The 20,723-nt window shown below is 39.0% G+C and overlaps 1 protein-coding gene across 1 annotated transcript; it reads right to left on the bottom strand.

Moving 5' to 3' along the window:
* Positions 1-11,754: 11,754 nt before the first annotated feature.
* Positions 11,755-20,276, bottom strand: LOC133632431 (zinc finger protein 501-like). Its single transcript, XM_062024838.1, has 2 exons — positions 19,994-20,276; positions 11,755-14,056 (listed from the first exon to the last, which is right to left on the bottom strand). The coding sequence occupies exons 1-2, from the start codon at positions 20,094-20,096 to the stop codon at positions 13,083-13,085; spliced, it is 1,077 nt and encodes a 358-aa protein (XP_061880822.1). The 5' UTR covers positions 20,097-20,276; the 3' UTR covers positions 11,755-13,082.
* Positions 20,277-20,723: the final 447 nt, after the last annotated feature.

The following is a 20,723-nucleotide window of genomic DNA, read 5'->3' as shown; positions in this document are numbered from 1 at the left end:
CCTTCTTTCATCTCAGTAGTATCGCTACATGTGTTCCATTTTGTCCACTAGCGACGCTGAGATCATTATTCATGCGTTCGTTACGTCTCGTCTCCATTACCATTATATATATATATACATATATATATATATATATATATATATATATATATATATATATATATATATATATATATATATATATATATATATATATATATATATATATACCTATACCTATACTGGCCCACCTGCACTGGCTTCCTGTGCACTTAAGATGCGACTTTTAGGTTTTACTATTTACGTATAAAATACTAAACAGTCTAGCTCCATCCTATCTTGCTGACTGTATAGTACCATATGAAGAAATCTGCGTTGTAAGAACTCCGGCTTATTAGTGATTCCCAGAGCCCAAAAAAAGTCTGCGGGCTACAGAGAATTTTCTATTTGCGCTCCAGTACGCTGGAATCCCCTCCCGGTAACAGTTTGAGATGCTACCGCAGTAGAAGCATTTAAGTCCCATCTTAAAACTAATTTGTAAACGCTCACTTTTAAATAGACCCCCCTTTTAGACCAGTTGATTTGCCCTCTCTTTTCTGCTCTGCCCTCCTGCTGGCCCCACTATGGACTGGACTCTCACACTATTAACTAGATCCACTATGGACTGGACTCTCACACTATTAACTAGATCCACTATGGACTGGACTCTCACACTATTAACTAGATCCACTATGGACTGGACTCTCACACTATTAACTAGATCCACTTTACGTCCATTGCACCGGTCTCAAAGGTTTCTTGTTGTTCCCATTGGGTTGAGTTTTTTCTTGCCCTGATGTGGGATCTGAGCCTAGGATGTCGTTGTGGCTTGTGCAGCCCTTTGAGGAAATTTGTGATTAAGGAATATATAAATAAACTTTGATTGATTGAACACTTATATGGTTTTTCATCTGTGTGAGTTCTTCAAAGAGCTATTTTGAGAAAAGCTTGTGCCACAAACTGAGCAGCTCGAACATTTTTACCTCTCTTCTTTGTAGAGCATTCAGAGTGTTTGTTGTCAATGTAAGTCCTCATATCAACATCACAGTCTTTATCGCTGCTCAAAGGTTCTTCAACCTCGTCTTCGTCTTGTGGTTTCTCTTCATCATCTTCAGTCTTCACAGAGAGAATACTCAGTGGAAACTTGGTGTAATCAGCTTCCTCTCGTCCTAGAAGACACTCTCCCTCCTGAGTGATGCAGAGTTCCTCCTCTTCCTTTTTAATGCAGGGTGGTTGTGGAGTCTCCTGCTTCAAAGTGGAGCTCCCCCCTAACTGAGGGGAAACTTCTTCTGGATTACCGATCAGCTGCTGGACGTCTGCAAGACACAAACAACAAAAACACACTTTCTTCTATGTACTGTATGTGTGTGTAGTAGGGTTGTTCGGTATCACTATGGGTTCAAAAAAGGAGCTAGGCTAACGCCACGCTACTGGGAACTGTAGTTAAGCTACATAGCGTCGCTACTTGTTGTGTACTACTGCCCATCACTGATTCTAACTCGTAAATAAACACTAGCAAAAGTCAGCTAACAATGCAGGTAATGGGGATGCACTCTATGTCTTCTATAAAAAAACTCTAAAAAATAAGGGTGTAACAGTACGTGTATTTGTATTGAACCGTTTTGGTACGGGGGTTTCGGTTCGGAGGTGTACCGAACGAGTTTCCACACGGACATATTAAGTAGCGTAGAGCACGTTGTGTAAACAATGCACACCGAGGCACAACACACGGCGTGCTAGCTGCGACCGGACTAGGACAACATGTAAAAGCCAGAGCTGGAAGACCCTCTTGCCTCGTTAAGATCTCCCGTTTGGGAACACTTCAGCTTTGCGGTGCGATACAACAATGGAGGACGGAGGTTTGCTGACATTGTTCAGCAGCGGTAGGGTATGCTTCTGACAACTTGTCAAACATGCTAACCCATTTGAAGCGTCACCACCCCCAAGTGAACATCGCTTCTACGAAGAGAAAGACGAGCGTCGTGCAAACACCGCATTCAAGCAGCCTCTCCTCTGCGAGTCAGGCCGGGCTAAAGCAATAACAAATGCCGTTGGTGTTTTTATAGCAGCAGATTTAAGACCATATTGCATTAAAAACTAGATTTAGACCCACTTCTATGGGGGAAGAACAATGAGCCCATATATCCTCTTACTGCCAAGTTAGCCAGGAACTACCTGGAGACATTGTAACTGCAAGCAGGTCTGCTCTTTCTGCAGACAATGTGGATAAACTGATTTTTCTGGCAAAAAACATGAAGATTGAGTGAAAGTCACCAGGGTTAAAGGCTAGGGGGAAAAGAAAAGTTAATCTGAGGCTGAGTTGACTTGAAACTGTCAAATGTTGCACTTTTTATATGTAGAAGAAAAGTTTTGTCATTTTATTTAATCCGAGCAACAACTTGAGGTAGTTTAATGTTGATTAAACTGCCCCGAAAAACTTATTCGGGTGTTACCATTTAGTGGTCAATTGTACGGAATATGTACTGTACTGTGCAATCTACTAATAAAAGTCTCAATCAATCAATCAATCAAAAAAGCACTTTATATGCAGAAAAGTTTTGTTAAGAAACCATTCTGAGCCTTATCTTATTTAGTTTTTATTTGATATATGCTGACCACATGAACCCTGGCAATGGACCCTGTGTGTATATGTATGTTATTGTTATGCTTAGCATTCATGACTGCCTGCTGTTGCACTGATCAGCCTAGTGGTGGCTCACATCCATCACACACACAGCTATTTCTATTTTTGGGCAGAATTATTATAGTGTTCCCAATGTTAAAAGGATAAAGCCATTGTTTACAAATTTGGTAAATAAATAACCAAAAAATGTATATTTTGTTGTTTTCTTACTGTGCCGAAAATTAACCGAACCGTGACCTCTGAACCGAGGTACGCACCGGACCGAAATTTTTGTGTACCGTTACACCCTTACTAAAAAAATATCCAGCAACTTTTTATATACACGCTGTAAGTATATATGTACTGTAATAACAGGCACATTCACAATAACATGCAATATTTATGTTTTTTCATCATTTCTTATCATTTTAAGCAAACAGCGGCACATTACTTTCACAGGCGCATCACAACGTTCGCTATTTCCTTGAACAACAACACCGACAACTATTACTAATAAAGGCAGACTTCATGAGTGCCATAAAAGAATACTTTGGGAGAAATTATGATCCAGAACCTTATATTTTTTAGCCTGAATATAAGGAGGATGAGCTACAAGTTTTAGAAGCTGACTGATAAGCAGATAAATTAATTAGCACTATTGCTAAGTGCTAAACAAAAAATACAAACTATATAACATCCAATCTCGATTAATATCGCTTTTTATTTAAATTAAGGCAGATTTTCCAGTGCAGGATAATAGCGAGTACAGTTGCATCCCTACTATTTACTACCACAGTATCTTGTAACAGACATTTTTCCATGTTTGATGGAGGTAATATATGCTCACAGCTGACAACTGTCATTTTGTTCATATCTATAATTGTGTTTACTAGAGGTGTAACGGTTTTGGAACGGCGTGGCGAAGTTGGTAGAGTGGCCGTGCCAGCAATTGGAGGGTTACTGGTTACTGGGGTTCAATCCCCACCTTCTACCATCCTAGTCATGTCCGTTGTGTCCTTGGGCAAGACACTTCACCCTTGCTCCTGATGGGTGCTGGTAGCGCCTTGCATGGCAGCTCCCTCCATCAGTGTGTGAATGTGTGTGTGAATGTGGAAATACTGTCAAAGCGCTTTGAGTACCTTGAAGGTAGAAAAGCGCTATACAAGTATAACCCATTTATCATTTTATATTTAATAAAAGTACATTAAAGTGCAGTTTGAATTTGAGGTACTATAAAATAATGTGTACCAACACATTATACAAGTTTAATGATTATTTCAGGGACAAAATGTTTTCATCCACACACTCAAAAATGATTTCAACAAAAAGTGTCTGCTGAGTTTTTAGTACATGTTGTATCAGGGGATGAGAAACTTTGCAGAAACAAACAGAAAGGCTGATCGAAAAATATTAAAACACAGGATCACGGTCAATAAAGGCGGATTCACGCGGGATTATACCAAGTATTGTTGCTTGCCTACTGTTTACTACTGCGGTAACTTATAACAGACATTTCCGCCATTTTGTATCGAGGTAAAAATGCTAACAGGTTCTTTGTTTACATTGTTCAACAAAGTCGGCTAATTTCTCTTTTTAAGGCTTGGAAGTCAAATAGCTTTCAAATGAGGGAACGCAACACACTCACCTTCATCTTCGCTTTTCAGATTGTTCTCCGTTGGTGGTGCTGATTCTCTTTCATGTTCTCTCTTACCGAAAGAAAGTCAGTGACTTCACTATAAAAGTGGGTGACATTATTAACACCAGGAAAGATGAGGTCACCTACCTAGGTTACATTCTAGAGACTAATCTTTCCTGTGATAAAATGGCAACAAAGGTAATCAAAAAGGTCAACCAACGAACGAGATTTCTCTACAGAATCTCCTCTCTGGTCAACAAAAGCACCATGAAGGTTCTGGCGGGAACTCTCATTCAACCCTTTTTCGATTATGCTTGCACCTCCTGGTACCCTAGCACCTCCAAAACCCTCAAATCTAGACTCCAAACATCCCAGAACAAGCTAGTCAGGTTACTTCTAGACCTCCACCCCATATCACACCTCACTCCTACCCACTTCTCCAAAGTGGGCTGGCTCAGGGTGGACAGACTAAAACAACTTGCACTGAGCCTAGTCTATAAAATTCACTACACCTCCCGGATACCGAAGTACATGTCAAACTACTTCCTTAACGTAAATGACCGCCATAACCACAACACCAGGGGGAGCTCCACAAACCACGTTAAACCCAGATTCCGATCTAACAAAGGTCTTAACTCATTCTCCTTCTATGCCACATCAATATGGAACGCCCCCTTTGTATCCAGCAGTTTCAACTCACCCCACCCCAGCCCACCCCGACGTGCACCACCCATTCAGCAGGACCGCAACGGACAATCTTCTGGCCCAGCCAAGGGGCCCAGTTTGGACTGTGTGTGTGTGTTGTGTGATTGGTTTAGTGCAGGAGGTTCTATTGGGGAGGCAGTGTGTGAGTGGGGATGAGTGGATGAGTGTAATTATGTGTTTATTATTGTCTGGTTATTGTATGTTTATGTGGTATATCGTCAATTGTTCAACTATATAAGTCGTCTCCTCTCACTTTCCCTTAGACTAGATTTCTTTGGTAAACAGTGAATAATTCGAGCATCCCCCTAAGGTAACATACAGTCCTTTACAGGCTCCCGTACAACCACCAAAATTCAATTTTAAATAGAATATAAAAGAACAACCAGATATACATTAGTAACAAATAAATAACACGTAAAATAACAATCATAGTAACAATAAATTAAAATGACTATAGCAATATGAAAAACAAATCAAATTCCGGTTTTCTGTTTAATTTTTTCTGAATTCCGTTTCTTACCTTTTACACTTATTTTACCACAGTAGATTGTTTGCTTTTTGTGTCATAAAATTAAAAACAATTTTAATCAATCAATCAACCAATCAATAAAAGCGGAAAGTGTGAGTTTTGAGAAAACTTGAGGCTGTAAAATAAAGAAAGCCTCTCATGTTGCGACTGCTTTCCCGTTTGTACATTGATCTTACATCGTGATGCCGTTCACAACAACACAAGAAGTGTTTTGTGGTGAATGGATTGTTCTTGCTAGCTTTAGCTTCATAGTTTAGTCGCTGTTTCAAGTGGCCGTCTCCACATTGTTTAGTTCAGGACAGGGTGGTTGAGTGTTTCGGGGATGAACGAGGGGTACCGGACACATTATTGTCCCAAACAAATGTTCCTTCTCCTCACAATGACAACATTTCACTCACATTTATGTCAATTTCCGTAAAATTCAGCGTTTACCAGCAGATTCTGTTTTAGTAGCCAATTCCGAAGTTACGTTAAAGCGAAAATCATGTGGTCTTACTTTTTTGTTGAGTTCAGTGATTACTGATTAGACATACTAGCACTGTGTCAAATAAAAAGTAGCACATTCTAGTAGACATGGTCTTTTTTTCAATCATACGCTCACTCATCCCTTTAACCGTTACAGGCTCAAGAATTTGCATGCACGTTCCGCCGGCCGTTCATCTTCTTTTTTTTTACAATAACATTTTTATGATCGTGACATGTCTTAATTGAAATTGACATTAAAATGGGATTAATTGTCCATCCCTAACTCAGCCCTACTAAGAAGTAGGAAATGCAATTCAAAAATGCTCAAAATCAAATCCTAGCTCAACAACATCATTTTAATCTTTCACAAGATGGAGGATGATTTAGAGATAGTGGCTGTTATGTCCACTCTAAATCCATCAAATAACTTGATTGATTGAAACTTTTATTAGTAGATTGCACAGTACAGTACATATTCCGCACAATTGACCACTAAATGGTAACACCCGAATAAGTTTTTCTACTTGTTGACGTTAATCAATTCATGGTAAAATTGATGGACTCGATGAATAACTTATCTTAGTAATATGTAGGGATGATACTCGAAACCGGTTTTCCAGGTTGTTCGATAAGAAAAGAACCGAGTCCTCGGACTCGAATCCCTTTTTGAGAACCGGTACCCGTTATCGAGACCACTATTGTAAAGAAAAAGAGTTGGTTCTTTATTCGAATCCCTGGGACCAATCCCGTCCCGACCAGAAATGCCCCGTGAGACATCACAAGAAATGACGTCACGTAGCTCAGTCATTAGGCGCAGATAGGGAAAGCAGGAAAACAATGGACCGGAAAAAGCGCTCCAAGGTGTAATAAAGTTGAAAACAAAAGGTATAATCCAATGAATAACTTTACTGAGAGATTTGAGCAGGGTACAAACACATGACCAACACTTTTACGACCAACCGGAAACATAGCAACCAGGCTAGCAACGCACCTCCTTTACGGCAGCTGTCGCAACGTTCTTAAAGCAACCGCAGCACATACATATATATACAACACATCTCCCTTTTTTAACTTTTGTTTTTCTTTCCTTGTAAACAAAACAAAACCACACTGTATATGTGTTGTCTGTCTAATTATAAATAATGCAGACGAGGCGTGTTGGCTGAGTTCTTGACGTTTACTTTCACAGCGTGCTCATAACCTCATTCTTAGCTGCCGGGTGACGACATGCAACAACACTTTTCGGGGCTACCGCGCATGCTCGTCACTCCCGTTGCATGCTGGGTAGTGTAGTTGTTATATTCCCTAGCTCATAACATCACATCTTTCCACCTATAAAGAAATAATGTTAACTCAATAAAGTGTATTTCTTTTTTTATCTTTAACTTTTCATTTTTTAACATTGTAACCACATTTGCAAACAACTTTTCTCTTCATAGAATGTTCTTTCAATAAAGAAATAAAGTGCAAAAATGTCAAAGCATCATAACAAACAGTTATGTCAAATAGCAGCAGAAGTGCACTTTTTGGAGAGCTGTATTATTTTCAGTTTTGTGCCCAAGGGACTGATTTTATTTAACACTATATTATTATTTATACACCTATAGTGATCACAGAGACAGGTTGTTTTTGTGTTACTGTATATATTTGTTTCTCTGAAAAATCCCACTTAATATACTTTGGGTAACAACAGTCAATATTTATTTATTTTATTTTTTTAGGGGGGTAACAGTCAATATTTATTTATTTATTAGATTTTATTTTTTTCTTATATAATAAAAGTGAGCTTTTGTTAAATCAAATATTGTGTGTTTTTTTCCCATGTACAACAACCTATCTGGACTCGATAAGAGAATCGATAAGGAATCGGTTCGATAAGAGGATTCGATAATAGGCTCGAACTCAATAATTTCTTATCAAACATCATCCCTAGTAATTTGAGCTAAATATGTCATTAGTGGCATTTGCCCAAAATAGGAAGCGCTTGCTTTGCTCTTCCACTTTCTTCATTTGACTTTTGCATTCTTTCATCTCCTCTGATGTGAACTCCACTGCATTCTTCAAGCTAACAATCATGGCGGCTCTTTCTTTACATTCTTCAACATAGTCGGCTAATTTCTATTTTAGGGCTTGTAATTCAAACATCTTACAAATTACGAAAATTCAACTCACTCACCTTCATCTTCGGTTTTCATCTTTATCTCCGTTGGTGGCGCTGATTCTCTTTCATGTTCTCTTTTAGCGGACGTCGCCATCTTAGCATAGCAGTAGTCGTCCATCTTCTATCACGTCTTCAATCTTCACTTCAGATATCGCTCCAAACTCAATGCACGTTTCGTGGCTTTGGAAAATACCAATTGAGATATTTGTTGCTATATTTGCTGTGAATCATATGACTTTAAGATCGTGAATTCGAAGAATCTCCGAACAACCATAGCATGCGGTCTTCGTATTTTTGCTTTGCTTCAAGTACATTTGCGCATGCGCTAGAAGTCAGCTACTTCCGTTTCCTACTCCTCAGCAGTTATTTTGTCAAAATAAAGGCATTTTAATCTTGTTTTAAAGCAATGGTTTGCAAAAGTAACTAACATCAAATAATGGACAACTACTGTTTGAAAATAAAAAATACATATATATACAAGCATGTGCACAGACTTTTCCATGGCTGTTGTTAAAACCAGAAAAAGGGCAAACATCGAAGACAAAAATCATACATTTTAAATACTACAAGAAACACAGAAATATTTTTCAACCTACTTAGTTGTTTTAGTTAAAAACCTTTAGAAAGTCAAATGATTACTCTGAATAAAGAAGAACAGCACTAAGAGTGTAGATCTCCACCAGGACCAATCCTATTGTTCACGTGCTACTAAATTGTGTGCCATCTCATGTGTATCGTGTGCTGGTATGACAATAAACTTCCATGAATCCTGTAGAACACCAGAATCACTCACCAGCAGAAAGCCCTCATCACACTGCTAATCAATAACTACCATCTTAGGCACTTAACATCACTAATCGCCAGTTAACAGCTATCATGCTAAATAGGTAGATAGATAGTACTTTATTGATTCCTTCAGGAGAGTTCCCTCAGGAAAATTAAAATAAAAAAATTAAAAGATGTCAACTATCTTAAATGCAAACATGAAAACAAGACATTTCATTTCATTTTCATGTTTATTTCGAATATGTAGACAAAACAAAAACAACACATTTTGAAAAAAAACCACAAAAAAGCCATTCAAGAATGAATAACAAAAACAACAATAATAATAATAATAATAGTAATAATAAAAAGCAAAAGAAACAAGAAACGAATATAAACATTAATGTAAACATATCCGAAACGGAGTGAGAAGAAGTAAAAACGTATGTACTCCCACCCCTCTTATTACTTACTGTATGTTTAATAATAATAATAATAATAGTATATAAAAATGTTATGTCATATAAATACATATACATATATAAGTACGTACACATATACATATATATATACATATATATATATATATATATATATATATATATATATATATATATATATATATATATATATATATATATATATATATATATAAATATATATATATATATATATATATATATATATATATACATATATATACATATATATACATGTATATCCACAACACACATTTAACAAGTAACTATGAATGTGACATATTAATGTCTTTCCCCATTACAAACATCATAACACAATCTAAACTTATATAAACACATTACTGTCTGAGCATATAAGATATTTAATTGTGTTACATCACAATTTATTATATTGAAATTAGCCATATGATTAAGATGGGCACGGTCTGACCAATCACAAGTCAGTAGGAGCTGCTTTGTTCTCGTGTTTGGAGAAAGCGGAAGAGCGATTGTCAGCCTGACATTGATGTGTCTCTGAGAACTGAACACATTTTTATAACTTATAACAAAATGTGTTTATACAGTAACCTGCTCACATGAGTCACATTACAGCAGGGGTGTCAAACTCATTTTAGCTCAGGGGCCGCATGGAGGAAAATCTATTTCTACGTGGGCGGGACGGGTAAAATAAAAAAAAATTTAAGTGATAACTTAAAAATATGACTATGACAACTTCAGATTATTTTCTTTATTTTACTTCGGCCCAAAATAGAACAAGTACATTCTGAAAAGAAAGCTTCTCAAGTTACGACTGCCAAATAATCTTCTTGACAAAACACTTCAAGTTAGTTGAACATTTAGAGGACAAAAATGGTGCATTTCCAAAAACACCTTAAAGAACACAATGCATTTAGACTTAAAGGCCTACTGAAATGAATTTTTTTTTATTTAAACGGGGATAGCAGATCTATTCTATGTGTCATACTTGATCATTTCGCGATATTGCCATATTTTTGCTGACAGGATTTAGTATAGAACAACGACGATAAAGATTGCAACTTTTGGTATCTGATAAAAAAAAGGCTTGCCCCTACCGGAAGTAGCGTGACGTAGTCAGTTGAACATATACGCAAAGTTCCCTATTGTTTACAATGATGGCCGCATGAAGTGAGAGAGATTCGGACCGAGAAAGCGACAATTTCCCCATTAATTTGAGCGAGGATGAAAGATTTGTGGATGAGTAAAGTGCAAGTGAAGGACTAGTGGGGAGTTGAAGCTATTCAGATAGGGAAGATGCTGTGAGAGCCGGGGGTGACCTGATATTCAGCTGGGAATGACTACAACAGTAAATAAACACAAGACATATATATACTCTATTAGCCACAACACAACCAGGCTTATATTTAATATGCCACAAATTAATCCTGCATAAAAACACCTGCGTGTTTGTTATGCTAGCTCCTAGCTCCTCTGCTAGCTCCTAGCTCCATAGAACACGCCAATACAATTCAAACACCTGATCAACACACACAATCACTCAGCCCAAAAGACCGTTCACCTAACCCAAGGTTCATAAAGCTTATATATTTTTAAAAAGTTACGTACGTGACGCGCACATACGGTCAAGTTATCGAATGTTTAGCAGCCAAGGCTGCATACTCACGGTACCTGATATTCAGCTGGGAATGACTACAACAGTAAATAAACACAAGACATATATATACTCTATTAGCCACAACACAACCAGGCTTATATTTAATATGCCACAAATTAATCCTGCATAATAACACCTGTGTGTTTGTTATGCTAGCTCCTCTGCTAGCTCCTAGCTCCATAGAACACGCCAATACAATTCAAACACCTGATCAACACACACAATCACTCAGCCCAAAAGACCGTTCACCTAACCCAAGGTTCATAAAGCTTATATATTTTAAAAAAGTTACGTACGTGACGCGCACGTACGGTACGGTACGTGTTATGCTAGCTCCTAGCTCCTCTGCTAGCTCCTAGCTCCATAGAACACGCCAATACAATTCAAACACCTGATCAACACACACAATCACTCAGCCCAAAAGACCGTTCACCTAACCCAAGGTTCATAAAGCTTATATATTTTAAAAAAGTTACGTACGTGACGCGCACGTACGGTACGGTACGTGTTATGCTAGCTCCTAGCTCCTTTGCTAGCTCCTAGCTCCATAGAACACGCCAATACAATTCAAACACATGATCAACACACACAATCACTCAGCCCAAAAGACCGTTCACCTAACCCAAGGTTCATAAAGCTTATATATTTTTAAAAAAGTTACGTACATACGCAAAAAAAAGCCAAAGCTGCATACTCACAGTAGCACGTCTGCGTCTTTGTCATCCAAATCAAAGTAATCCTGGTAAGAGTCTGTGTTGTCCCAGTTCTCTACAGGCGTCTGTGTATCCAAGTCAAAAGTCCTCCTGGTTAGAGTCTCTGTTATCCGAGTTCTTCCATCTTGACTGCATCTTTCGGGAATGTAAACAAAGAAGCGCCGGCTGTGTACTGTTGTGGCTGACTACGTTCGAAAAATACGTCCATTTCGCACCGACAACTTTCTTCTTTGCTTGCTCGGCTTCCTTCTCCATAATGCAATGAACATGATTGAAACAGATTCACGAACAAAGATGTCCAGAATACTGTGGAATTATGAAATGAAAACAGAGCTTTTTCGTATTGGCTTCAATGTGGAAGGCATGCCCGTGTTCGCCGGTCTACGTCACGCGCATACGGCATCCTCAGAGGCGTTTCGAACCGGAAGTTTAGCGGCAAATTTAAAATGTCACTTTATAAGTTAACCCGGCCGTATTGGCATGTGTTATAATGTTAAGATTTCATCATTGATATATAAACTATCAGACTGCGTGGTCGGTAGTAGTGGGTTTCAGTAGGCCTTTAATCTCAGTGTTTCTATTAAACTTTAAGTCCCAACCCATCTAGGATTGAACAAAAAACAAAATAATGCATGAATAAAAACTATTCTATGTATCAACTACCTCATTTGTCATTTCCACATATTAATCCTGTGCTAACTCAACAAACCATACAAACTGAGGTAGAAACTATTCAAGAGTGTTGAGTTACTTCCTGTCTTCTAGACATAATGTGTATTGATAGAAAAATAAAAGCTGTGCAATGTGTGAACAATTTCAACAAAGCACAAATAAAAAGTTAAAAGACTGACAGTATTGCAGTAAATCACACACTGTTCACTTTCTTTACATTTGCACAGAAGACAATCATTTTCACAGAACTATATCAGTGTGCAGTGTCTCATGCTGCATTTTAAGTGGGGTTACTGATTGCTTATTTTACTCCTGTTTTACGTTGGGTGGAGGGGGAGGAGTCACATTCCCGCTTTACCGTGTACCTCTTGCTTGGTATACTTGCTCGCCCTGTTATAAACTATTTGCTTGCCTAACACAATTGCTATTGCAACATCCAGTGGACACATTTAGAACAGCAGTTTCTTTCATTAAAAATGCAGCTGAATTTTACACTTTGCAAACTCATCTCGCTTCAAGTGGTTTCAGATACAGAGAAGACATGGGGTCATGAGTAGATAAGATTATGCTCCAAATAATCAAAGTTTGTATGAATACCTCAGATATTTGTGAAAGAAGCAGTGAGGAGGTCCTGGGTAGGGTGGATGTCGCCACATATGAGCAACATACCACAAACTAAACAGCTAATTGGTTATTTTTCCCTTGTGTGTTCTTATGTGTTTTACTGCGTCTGCATTACGTGGGAACCTTTTACAGCACACTGAACAACTAAATAATTTTTCTCCAGTGTGTGTTCTCATGTGTCGAGTCAATTGGCTGTTTTTAGAAAAGCTTTTGCCACAAACTGAACACTTATATGGTTTTTCACCTGTGTGTGTTGTCATGTGTTTAGTCAAATTGGTCTTACCAGAAAACCTTTTGCCACAAACTGTACACTTACATGGTTTCTCAACTGTGTGTGTTCTCATGTGCTGAGTCAAATTGCCACTTTCAGAAAAGCTTTTGCCACAAACGGAACAATTAAATGGTTTTTCACCTGTGTGTGTTCTCATGTGATGAGTCAAATGGCTCTTAACAGAAAAGCTTTTGCCACAAACTGAACACTTATATGGTTTCTCACCAGTGTGTGTTCTCATGTGTCGAGTCAAATTGACATTTTGAGAAAAGCTTTTGCCACAAACTGAACAATTAAATGGTTTTTCACCTGTGTGTGTTCTCATGTGTTGAGTAAAATGGCTCTTTTTAGTAAAACTTTTAGCACAAACTGAGCAGCTCAAACATATTTTACCTCTCTTCTTTGTAGAGCATTCAAAATGTTTGTTGTCAGTGTGAGTCCTCATATCACCTTCACAGTCTGTATCGCTGCTCAAAGGTTCTTCAACCTCGTCTTCAGCCTCACTATCTGATAGTGGAGCTAAGAGGTTGTCTACTTGTGGTTTCTCTTCATCATCTTCAGTCTTCACAGAGAGAATACTCAGTGGAAACTTGGTGTAATCAGCTTCCTCTCGTCCTAGAAGACACTCCCCCTCCTGAGTGATGCAGAGTTCCTCCTCTTCCTTTTTAATGCAGGGTGGTTGTGGAGTCTCCTGCTTCAAAGTGGAGCTCCCCCCTAACTGAGGGGAAACTTCTTCTGGATTACCGATCAGCTGCTGGACGTCTGCAAGACACAAACAACAAAAACACACTTTCTTCTATGTACTGTATGTGTGTGTAGTAGGGTTGTACAGTATACTGCTACTAATAAAGTATTGTGGTACTAATCAATTGAAATCAGTACTATACCACCTTTGAAAAGTACCGGTACCGTTCTTTCATCTGAATGCCGCTGTGCGGCGGTGACTACAGAGCCGAGGCGCAGGATGTTGAGTGTGTCAAAACGCACACACAAAGTGCATACAAGCAATAACATCGTGTAGAGGAAGAAAGGCAACAATGTTTTGTCGGGGGTAACACTGGGTCCATAACGCTCCGCTCTTTGGTCGGAAGGACGAGGCCGTCGATTAGTTACAACTTGCTCACTTTATTTATTATTTCCACAGGGCACAACCGGACATCCACCATGCTATTAACACTCCTGCACATGCTACCACTACCTCTCCTTACTCGCCCACTCACTTACAAAGGCTGTCCGTCACAATGGAAGGCATGGGTCAAGCTGTGGGATCACAGACTGTGGCGATTTCTGAACTAAATGGCAAGATGGATCACATCATAGAGAGGCTTGCTGGATTGGAAAAATTGGATTGAGAGCTGGCATGGACAATTAGAGCAAACAGGCCATGAAAATGTCTGCTCGCTTGGAAAACAACATTCCTAATCTACGATCTGACTCACTCGCATGGCCTTGACGCTGCTCAAAAACAGAAGAAAGGCTGTTGGGAAACATCCCTGAAGGACACCTCAGCGAGGGACACTCTGACTACCCTCCCTCCCTCCTCAACAACACCGTCGAAAGCTACAACGCCCGCCGCCGCTCCGTAGCTAAGTTAGCTTCAATGGCGTCGTTAGCAACAGCATTGTTAAGCTTCGCCAAGCTGGAAATTATTAACCGTGTATTTATATGTCCACGGTTTAATAGTATTGTTGATCTTCTGTCTATCCTTCCAGTCAGGGGTTTATTTATTTTGTTTCTATCTGCATTTGAGCCCGATGCTATCACGTTAGCTCTGTAGCTAAAGAGGTTAACCGATGTATTGTCGTGGAGATAAAAGTCACTGTGAATGTCCATTTCGCGTTCTCGACTCTCATTTTCAAGAGGATATAGTATCCGAGGTGGTTTAAAATACAAATCTGTGATCCACAATAGAAAAAGGAGAAAGTGTGGAATCCAATGAGCCAGCTTGTACCTAAGTTACGGTCAGAGCGAAAAAATATACGTCCTGCACTGCCCTCTAGTCCTTCACTCTCACGTTCCCCATCCACAAATCTTTCATCCTCGCTCAAATTAATGGGGTAATCGTCGCTTTCTCGGTCCGAATCGCTCTCGCTGCATTGTAAACAATGTGCGGATGTGAGGAGCTCTTCAACCTGTGACGTCACGCTACTTCCGGTATAGGCAAGGCTTTTTTTATCAGCGACCAAAAGTTGCGAACTATATCGTCGATGTTCTCTACTAAATCCTTTCAGCAAAAATATGGCAATATCGCGAAATGATCAAGTATGACACATAGAATGGATCTGCTATCCCCGTTTAAATAAAAAAAAATCATTTCAGTACGCCTTTAATAAATGTGTTTTACCTGCTACATGGCTCATCCGTTTACATGTATCCATAGTTTTCCATAGTTTTTTGTTCTTTGATTCTGAGGATTTAATGTATTGGGGCGGCATGGCGTAGTGGGTAGAGCGGCCTTGCCAGAAACCTGAGGGTTGCAGGTTCGCTCCCCGCCTCTTACCATCCAAAAAAAAATCGCTGCCGTTGTGTCCTTGGGCAGGACACTTCACCCTTGCCCCCGGTGCCGCTCACACCGGAGAATGAATGATGAATGAATGAGTTGTAAAAATGAATGATGGGTTCTCACTTCTCTGTGAAGCGCTTTGAGTGTCTAGAAAAGCGCTATATAAATCTAATCCATTATTATTATTATTATTATTATTATTAGTGTAAGATTTTCTGTTTAAAATAAAGCCAATATTGAAATTTTTCGTAGTTCCCTTTATTTGGAAAAATATATATACATTTAGTACCGGTACTAAATTATTAATATCGGGACAACTCTAGTGTGTAGTGTTTCATGGCCATTCATTTAGTGCCTTGCCAGAATGATGGATCAATGTTTACATGGCTTGTCATAGACTTCGAAAAGTTCAGCAAGAATCACAGAAAGTAGAAAACATCTGCTTCGATGGACATTAGGATTGTCAGAAAGTCTTTTAGTTTTATCTTATTCTGACACAGTTTTAAGATGTTTGATTTCCTGTGCTCTTATTTTGGCGATCTGGGACATCATTTCCTGTTTGTAGCGTTTCTGCGTAAAATGGGCTCTTGGTTGATGGTGTAAACATCATCGTGTGCGTTCCTGACTATAATGTAAATATATGTCGAATATAGCACGGTTTATAATGCTAAAATGCCTATAATGTGTTAGATGTAGCCTTAACCGAGTGTTTGTTTGCAACAATGTTTCTGCATGACGATATAATTCGCCAGCTCAACTTTCGCCATGTTTAAAGGCCTACTGAAACCCACTACTTCCGACCACGCAGTCTGATAGTTTATATATCAATGATGAAATCTTAACATTGCAACACATGCCAATACGGCCGGGTTAACTTATAAAGTGACATTTAAAATTTCCCGGGAAACGTCGCGGTATGATGACGTATGCGCGTGACGAAGTCAGTTTAACGGAAGTTATGGTACCCCGTAGAATCCTATACAAAAAGCTCTGTTTTCATTTCATAATTCCACAGTATTCTGGACATCTTTTGCAATTTGTTTAATGAACAATGAAGGCTGCAAAGAAGACAGTTGTAGGTGGGATCGGTGTATTAGCAGCGGACTACAGCAACACAACCAGGAGGACTTTGTTGGAGAGCAGACGCGCTAGCCGCCAACCTCACCTTGACTTCCTACGTCTCCGGGCCGCCAAACGCATCGGGTGAAGTCCTTCGTCCTTCCGCCGATCGCTGGAACGCAGGTGAGCACGGGTGTTGATGAGCAGATGAGGGCTGGCTGGCGTAGGTGGAGAGCTAATGTTTTTAGCATAGCTCTGTGCGGTCCGGTTGCTAAGTTGCTAAGTTAGCTTCAATGGATTAGTTAGCACAGCATTGTTAACCTTCGCCAGCCTGGAAAGCATTAACCGTGTATTTACATGTCCACGGTTTAATAGTATTGTTGATTTTCTATCTATACTTCCAGTCAGGGGTTTATTTTTTTTGTTTCTATATGCAGTTAAAGCACGATGCTATCACGTTAGCTCGTAGCTAAAGCATTTCGCCGATGTATTGTCGTGGAGATAAAAGGCACTGAATGTCCATTTCGTGTTCTCGACTCTCATTTTCAAGAGGATATAGTATCCGAGGTGGTTTAAAATACAAATCCGTGATCCACAATAGAAAAAGGAGAAAGTGTGGAATCCAATGAGTCAGCTCGTACCTAAGTTACGGTCAGAGCGAAAAAAAATATGTATTTTACGGCATTGTAGTCCGTCACTCTAACGTTCCTCGTCCACGAATCTTTCATCCTCGCTCAAATTAATGGGGTAATGGTCCGAATCGCTCTAGCTGCGTTGAAAACAATAGGAAAATATGAGGGCGTGAACAACTGACAACGGCACGCTACTTCCGGTAGGGGCAAGGTTTTTTTTTCATCAGAGACCAAAAGTTGCGAACTTTATCGACGTTGTTCTATACTAAATCCTTTCAGCAAAAATATGGCAATATCGCAAAATAATCAAGTATGACACATAGAATGGATCTGCTATTCCCGTTTAAATAAAAAATAATAATTTCAGTAGGCCTTTAATACTTCTTGTTACACAGTAGTTACCCTATCCTACCACTAGAGGGCGACATAGACCACGTTTAAAGCACTGTATACGTCAACAGTGCTTATCTCCATTCATCTCTAATGGACTGTTTTAATAGTCCATGTACATGTGTTTGTATATTTGTTTTATAACACATTGTAGAGTATATTATATTATATACAACATTATACATATCCTGTTATATTATTGCCTAAATGTATCCTAATCATTCATTGAATGTGCTCCCTTTAGAACACACACACACACACACACACACACACACACACACACACACACACACACACACACACACACACACACACACACACACACACACACACACACACACACACACACACACACACACACACACACACACACACACACACACACACACACACACACACACACACACGTCCAACTTCACCATTAAAGAGTGCCTGAAAGCCTCTCTGACCGGAGTCCCTGTCCTAAGAAGATATCAGACCAGCATTCCACATCCAGAGTAACCCACTCTCTCACAAGGATACTACAAACTAACAGTGGGGGAAAAGTCAATATTGAAATAATTTTTAGATATTAAATGCAAGAATGTGATCCACTTTCTGTACAATTGCAATTATCATTTTATTGACTTTGTTTCTGACACAGTAACAATAAATTAAAATGAATATTGCAATATTATAAACATTTTTACCAGCTCTTGATTAGCAGTCTATTTTCTCTCTTTGTAGCGTTTGATGGACGCTACGTCACTACATGGGTCGAAAAATAGCTAAGCTACAGGAATCACTACGGGTTCAAAAAGGAGCGAGGCTAACGCCACGCTACTGGGAATTGTAGTTAAGCTACATAGCGTCGCTACTTGTTGTGCACTACTGCCCATCACTGATTCTAACTCCTAAATAAACGCTAGCAAAAGTCAGCTAACAATGCTGTATAGGCAAAACTCTATTTTGCCTATACAAAATTATATGAAATATACAAAAGCTTCCAGCAATTTTTTATATACACGCTGTAAGTATATATGTAATGTAATAACAGGCACATTCATAATAACATGTAATATTTACGTAGTTTCATCATTTTAAGCAAACGACGGTGCATTAGTTTCACAGACGCATCACAACGTAGTGGGGGTAAAGAGAACAACCTTTTGTTGTTTTTTTTGCTTGTCATCACAAACATTCTGCAGGAAACAAAGTATCAGTGGTGTATTGAATACTGTAGGATTTGTATTTCAGTTAACATTTACCAAACAATATTTTCAAATTATATTGTTTTTAAATATTCTTTAATTACTTGAAAACGTCAGTACTTTTTACCAGTGCTTGGAAAAAGGCCCCGATCGCGGAGTTTTATATTTAAAAAAAGTACATTAAAGTGCAATTTGAATTTGAGGTACTGTCAAATAATGTGTACCAACACATTAAACAAGTTTAATGATTATTTCAGGGACAAAATGTTTTTATCCACAAACTCAAAAATGATTTTAACAAAAAGTGTCTGCAGAGTTTTTAGTACAACAACATTTACATGTAAAAATGCCTTTTTCTGATTAAATTAGTGGGTGTGTTTAATCTCCCAGTTAGGACGAATACAGTAGTTCAGTCACACACACAATCTCTCATTGCCTGCAAGACCGCAATCGGGGCGGAATTAGTGTTGGCTGCAGCAGATAGTGAAACTGAAGTCTGTCACTAAAGTTGCTGCTTCTTTTCAATGCTGTGTTTCAACTTCTATGCTAGTGTTAGTCATATTTCTTCATGTGATTATTCTGGGCTGCACTTCCGAGCTGTGTAAGGGAAAGAGGCACAACGCTGATTGGACATTAATTACGTCACGACCGTGGAACAGGAGGTTTCGCACACACACACGGACACAAACACACGCACACACATTCTCACACACACAGGATCACGGTCAATAAAGGCGGATTCACGCAGGATTATACCAAGTATCGTTGCTTGCCTACTGTTTACTACTGCGGTAACTTCTAACAGACATTTCCGCCATTTTGGATCGAGGTTCTTTGTTTACATTGTTCAACAAAGTCGGCTAATTTCTATTTTTAGGGTTTGGAATTCAAACAGCTTTCAAATGAGGGAACGCAACACACTCACCTTCATCTTCGCTTTTCAGATTGTTCTCCGTTGGTGGCGCTGATTCTCTTTCATGTTCTCTTTTAGCGGACGTCGCCATCTTAGCATAGCAGTAGTCGTCCATCTTCTATCACGTCTTCAATCTTCACTTCAGATAACACGCCGTCGCTCCACACTCAAAGTCCGTTTGGTGGGCTTAAGAAAAGGTGAATAGTTGAGGTATTAGATGCTATTTTTGAATCTATAAGATCGTAAATGTGAAACTTCTCCGGAAAGCCACGCCGCTTAGTCCGCCATCTTGGATTTTCCGCTTTACCACTGTTCCATGTGTTTGCGCATGCGCCAGAAGTTAGCAACTTCCGATCGACAACTGCACTTTAAAAAATAAAATACCTTTTAAATAACTAGCGGCCCTTTTCATATTTTCTTACATTTCTGGCTCATAATTGAAGTGCTCCTTATCGCGAAAACATTTTTGATATCAAAATACTTTGGAGATAGAAATTAAACAAAAGTCGACAATGTTGTATTCTGTATTTTAGTGCAGTGGTCCCCAACCACCGGGCCGTGGCCCAGTACCGGTCCGTGGATCAATTGGTACTGGGCCGCACAAGAAATAAAAAAAATGAATTTTTTTTTTTTTTTTTTAATTAAATGAAGATAAAAAACACAAGATACACTTACAATCAGTGCACCAACCCAAAAAACCTCCCTCCCCCATTCACACTCATTCGCACAAAAGGGTTGTTTC

Source organism: Entelurus aequoreus, linkage group LG17 (genome assembly GCF_033978785.1).
Source record: "Entelurus aequoreus isolate RoL-2023_Sb linkage group LG17, RoL_Eaeq_v1.1, whole genome shotgun sequence".
In the NCBI taxonomy this organism is placed as follows: domain Eukaryota; kingdom Metazoa; phylum Chordata; class Actinopteri; order Syngnathiformes; family Syngnathidae; genus Entelurus; species Entelurus aequoreus.
This window is presented reverse-complemented; position numbering and strand designations above follow the sequence as displayed.